This window comes from Oryzias melastigma, linkage group LG11, assembly GCF_002922805.2.
Source record: "Oryzias melastigma strain HK-1 linkage group LG11, ASM292280v2, whole genome shotgun sequence".
NCBI classification, from domain to species: domain Eukaryota; kingdom Metazoa; phylum Chordata; class Actinopteri; order Beloniformes; family Adrianichthyidae; genus Oryzias; species Oryzias melastigma.
The window spans coordinates 24,006,409-24,012,118 of record NC_050522.1 but is presented as its reverse complement, the minus strand read 5'-3'; the positions used below and the strand labels follow the sequence as shown (position 1 = coordinate 24,012,118).

At 37.0% G+C, this 5,710-nt stretch overlaps 1 protein-coding gene across 1 annotated transcript in view; it reads right to left on the bottom strand.

The window, feature by feature from the left end:
• Positions 1-5,710, bottom strand: part of LOC112162588 (regulating synaptic membrane exocytosis protein 2) — a 44,401-nt gene that overhangs the window by 17,534 nt on the left and 21,157 nt on the right. The window contains exons 17-21 of the mRNA XM_036214325.1: positions 4,894-5,024; positions 4,653-4,824; positions 4,417-4,576; positions 2,226-2,294; positions 430-565 (exon numbers count right to left, since the gene is read on the bottom strand). Coding sequence (XP_036070218.1) covers positions 430-565; positions 2,226-2,294; positions 4,417-4,576; positions 4,653-4,824; positions 4,894-5,024 — 668 coding nt within the window. The remainder of the gene's footprint in view (positions 1-429; positions 566-2,225; positions 2,295-4,416; positions 4,577-4,652; positions 4,825-4,893; positions 5,025-5,710) is intronic.

Genomic DNA, 5,710 nt, shown 5'->3' with positions numbered 1-5,710 from the left:
TGTGTTGACTATTGAGCAGTATAATGTCAAATCATGTTTGACATGTGTAATCTCGGATTATTCTCACATCATCTGGATTTAAATTTGTCGTTAACCTCACTTTTCATGGTCAGATGCTCTCTTCTAGTAAATAAATAATTTTTTTTAAGTCTTTTTCTTTCTTTGTTCTTGCTTTCGTATATTATATGTTCCTGATCCTCATTAATCCTAATTTTTGTGTGATTTTGTCAAATTTAATCCAATTTTATGGATTTCTAATTTCAGGTTTAGTCTGTTTTACCCTCAAGTTGTCTCACCTTCCAGATTGATCTAATCTTGTTTTTGTTAGTCAGATTAATTAAAATAATCTGAAAGATTTGATGTTTTCTCCACAGATTACCTCAATGCGACTCATGGCGTGATTCTTCTTGAACGCCTCCTGCTGCTTACCTTTGAGGAGGCGGCTGGCTCGGCGACCGCGACCTCATCCTGACCAGATCGGATCGGGAGCAGTGATTGGAGGATATCACCTGCTCTGGCACCGACAGGGTGGAGCTGTGGAAGTCCCGCCCATTCTGCCTGTAATCTGCACACAGAATAGCAGAAGTGAAGGATTTGCTGTTGGGGCTGTTGCATAATCCAGAGCCGATCCACATTTAGCAGAAGCCAAAGAGAGAACAGAGCTGAGAAATGTTTCGTCTGCTGAAGGATACTGTATAAAAAAATCAAAATGCAACACAGGTTGAGCAGACGTGACGTTCTAAAAATGTTGCATGGATTGTTAAAGACCCACTCCAATGAAAATTGTATTTTGGGGTGTTTTTGTATGACATATATAAAGAATATTACAATTAAAATGGCATTTCTGAGTATTTCTTTATTCAAATCTAATTAATCAGGAACAGATATAAAAATGCAGTTTGAAAAAGCTTATAGTTGTAATGTTTGAACTATAATCTTTGGGCCAAAAGCTCCCTGCTCTTCTATACATAGAAATAGATCCATGAACGTCTTTGTTTTCCTCATCTGAGCTGGAATCTGGATCTAAACTGATCAGTTAGATTGCTCTGATATCGGCCATTATTGCTGCTCCGCTAATGTTAGCTTGAGGTGTTGTAAGCTAGCTGGAGAGTGTAAACAAAGGGATGATGGGAAGTTAGTGCAGGCTTACTCCGCATCAACTGTTTCACTTCAAGATGAATTTCTTATGAACTTCTGCCACTCTGCAGAAACTATGTCCTAGAAAACGACAAATTTTTAGATTTTTGGCAAAAATTTGTATATTTGCATCACAAGAGGCCCTAAACTGAAATCTGTGTGTTCATTGGTTGGACAGGAAAAAAAAAAAATGCGCTACAACCAAACTGCCAAATGGTTTGATGGAAATATTTACATCATTAGTGAATCTGTGATGTTCCAGATGTTTAACTGATTTTTTTTTAAAGTTTTTGCTTCATTTTTGTTCCATCATTTCAGCTTTTCTTCTTCTACTGTTAAAAAACACATTTTTTACAAAGGCACTAGTCTGTTTTATTTTTTGGACATTAACAGTTAACTCCAAAACATTCCAATCAAAGTCTCACACTTGATTTCTACCATTGATGGTATATGAAAACTGGACTGAGTGACCCCTCCCCCCCAACTTTCCAAACAGGAAGTGGCTTCCATAGAGAAACAAACAGCTACAACGCAGTCATTCTATTTGTCAGAAAAAAGTTTTTTAACATGTTGATATTTTTCTTTTTCGTGATGATTTTTATTGCAAATTATTCACATTATAAACTGAGAAAATCAGATTCCTCAATAAAAGTAGGCGGAGCCTGCTGGCCCCCACATTAAAGCATTTGATTGACAGATTTTGTGTTGCCCACTTTCAAGTGGTAGGGGTGTGGCCTTCCAACATGCTGACTCCTGATTGGTTTAGAGTGGTTGCCATAGAAATTTTGATTCAGACCAATAAAAGCTTACGGACGATAACTGGTTCCAAATGGCGTATCAAGGAAAAATGGCGACTGATTTGACTACATTTTTCTATGGGTGACATCACACTCACTTGGTCCAGTTCTCTATATACTGTCAATGATTTATGCTAGAAGCAAATCAATGTCAAAGCTGACAATTTAAAAAAAATAGTAATTGTTTATTTGCTTGTTTGACATGTTTACCATGTTAGAAGGTTTTACAGATTGCAGACAAATTTTCCTTTTTGCTTTCTTTGTTTTACTTCAGTGAACGGCGGGCTTTACCTGATATTACCCCGATGCCGTCTTCACAGTCATAGTCGGAGAACTCGCTGTCACTGATCCTCTGAGACCCTTCAGAGGGAGAGGTGTGGAGACACAGAGCGGAGATGTTAAAGCCTGTAAGCTGCTTGTCTGTAATCCTGAGGGAAGGTCAGCAAACTGAAACTGTTAGACTGAGCAACCAGATAAGAAACCGGTTTACACACAAACGTGGATAGCTGCTTCATCAATGCCCACATTCTAGATAATCTGTTCTCAAACGTCAGCAGATTCTGTGAATTTATTAACATTTTCTGTGTTTTAAGTTGTATGTTTCTGATGGACTTTTGATTGAAGCTCTGATGCTTTTACTGACCTCTCAACCAAACTTGGAGGCTTGTCTTCACTATCTATCTTTACTAAAATCCATCTCCAAAGTCCTTCCAACATTTCTTTAACTTTCCAGATTCCCTCAAAACTGATATGAATGTAGAGACCTACTAAGGCAGACACTGATTTATTATTTTCAGAAATTACAAATCCTATTTTTTTTTGTTCTATTGCATAGTTTTATAACATTTTGGACTTCCAGAGGAATCAAATATTAATTTTAAATTCATCAAAATATTTCCAGGTTACTGACATGAACATGAAATACACTTTTTGTATAAATGACAACATTTAACTTAATATTTTATTTTTTATTTTTTAGTAAGGCTACTGTTTGTTGTTTGCATGAGTTTGGTTTTAAATAATTCTGCAAAAATGATTTTCTCTATTTTTAAGCAGTTCTATATCTCTTGTTCACCTGTTTTGTACTCCATGTTTAGATTTGACTGGTTTCAGATCCTTAATCTACTTGATTCTTACTTTTATTTTATTTTTCTCTGCAGTTTCATTCAGAAAATAACACGGCAAAACTTTGTAAAACAATTCAAACAACAAGTAACTAAAATCATAACTTCCCACTAATAATTAAGGGAAAAACATTTATTTTGTGGTAAACAAAAATATTTCTGATTTAGAAATTTTTATGGTAGAAAAAAAAGTTTGTGGTAAAAAAATACACATTACTTTGCAAAATATTTTTTAGATACAATTATCATACTTAAATATCAATATTTTTAAATGACAGCTTTGAATAGTTGTAAATGAATTAACTTAAATTGTAATCTTGCACATTAAGTTAATTTAAAATGGATCTTTTAACAGAATACATGTCAGAAACTTTGTTTTCTTAATCAAAATAATGTATTTATAATTTATTTGCAGAGAAATTTACTCAATTTAACTGTGTCCCTGTTTTCCTCATTAAGATACTCATTAAAAGAACATTTTATTCAGCAATTTGCAGTTTTTGAACAATATTTGTTTATTTTTTTCTTATTATTTAATTGACAGACCACTTATTTTTACAACTCTTAGTTCTTTTGCTTTTGGGTCCAAATCAATAAACCTAAAATACTATAATCATTGGTATTTGAATTCTTGCAGAGCTTTTTCAGTTCTTCTGATATCTAAAACCACATAATCATTAATGTTTTTAAATTAGGTGGACATATGTGATGTTTAAATAGAGTTTTCCCTGCAGTAAAAGAAGAAACAACACTCACCACTATTCCTGGTGAGCAGATTTTTTAAAATCCCTCCTATTGTTGATTAAATTCACACACATTTTGCATTTCTCTGCTTTCGATGAATAAATTCAGTGGAACTTCCTTTAAATTGATGATAATATCACAGAAAACACTTAAACTGCTTTGAAAGATGAAGCAAATGAAAAAAATAATGGATATTTTTATGAAAATGTATGACGATTTTATGAAAATAAAATCTTCACCCTTTTGATCTTTGCTTAAAATCAATCATTTACCACTTTTGAGTTTTCCTTAAAATCCAAAATTTCACCTTTTTGATTTTTTTCTTAAAATCCATCATTTCCCCCTTTTGTTTTTTCCTCAGAGATCAAAAGAGGGAAACGATGAATTAATTTCCATAAAACCAGGTCTCAACAACATGAAGGTACAGCTGATGTCTTCACACACACACAGGTGTATTTACCTGAGTTATAATATTTGCCTGGCAAAGCGTCATGTCAGTGAAACAAAGCAAACAGAAGAAAAAAGCGACAGAGTGAACATGTGGAACTGAAAAGCGATAAATGAAACAGCTGATGGGGCGGGATGATCGGGCCGTCAGACGAGCTGCCACTCACTCTGGAGCCTCCTGCTGCTCTGCGACGACTCGGCCTGCAGGCCTCTCCTCTGCGGGTACGGGGAGGCGTTGGGCAGCGGGAGAGAGGAAACGTCGTGGAGCTGCAGCTTGTACCAGTGAGGCTGGTCGTCCAGCAGAGCCGACTCCAGCTCGATCAGGACCTGACGGCGCCGAAAACAAGCCGTCAGAAACGACGTCCACAGACCGCTTTAACCTTTGCCCTTTTGCTGTCCTCACTTCTCCCAGGAACTGGCTCTCCTCCTCTCTGACTCTGGCCTGGTCCCACACGGTCAGCTCCAGCATCCTCTCTCTGAACTCTCGGCGGTGCACCGGGGAGTACATGAACGTCTGGTTCCACCGCGGTTCCAGCGACTTCTTCACTGTCTTTGTCCTCCGTTTGCTTTTATCGCTGCAGACAGGAAGAATGTTTAGGAACCGCCAACAGAAAAGGAACAAATCCAGAACAGAGGCCGTCTACCTTCTATCAGGGAGGAAGTAGATCTTCACGTAGGGGTTCCGGGGCCGCCCGTCGTCCCGAACGGGAAGTTCTTTGGCTCCGAGAACGGTGACGATGAGCTGATGGCCAACCTTGTCGTACCAGAGCTTTATCTACAGAAGAACGTCATCATTAAAACTCTGGAGAAAAGACTGCAGGAAAGTTAACAGAGCTGTGGATGCAAACGAACGACCAGAACTCTGAACCTTTGAGCAGAGGAGGAACAAAACGGTAGAGAGAAGCAGAAGAAACCGGATTTGATCAATAAAGAAGCCTTAAAAATAAATAAAAGATCAGAAAGAAAAGAAGAAAGTCTTTCAGAACAGCTTTGAAGTCTCAAGTAAAACAACAGAACATGAAGAGTCTTGAACTCAGCCAAACAAAAACCTTTTCTAACAGAGGAGGACTCTCTGGTGGTCTCCAACATTTTCCAGGCCACGGATCGGTTTCATGTCACACAATAATTCCAGGAATCGGTCTGTACGAGGCTTAAGTGAGCTATTAAAACAGTCGACGACTATATAATAGTTGATTAGTCGTTACTTTATAGTATATGGAGTCAGAATGTAGTAAAGTGGAAAGTTATCATGACATTCTACTGGCTTTGTGGACTATTTTGGCATTTATTGAGGTTTTTCTTAGGCTAATTTGGAGTTTAGATAATATTTCAGCTACATGTTAGCTGTTTTGAGTAATTTGGGATTTTTGGGGTTATTTTTAGGCTATTTGGGAGTTTAGATAATATTTCAGCTGCCTAATGGCCATTTTGGCTAACTTAAATTTTTTTTCATATTTTTAG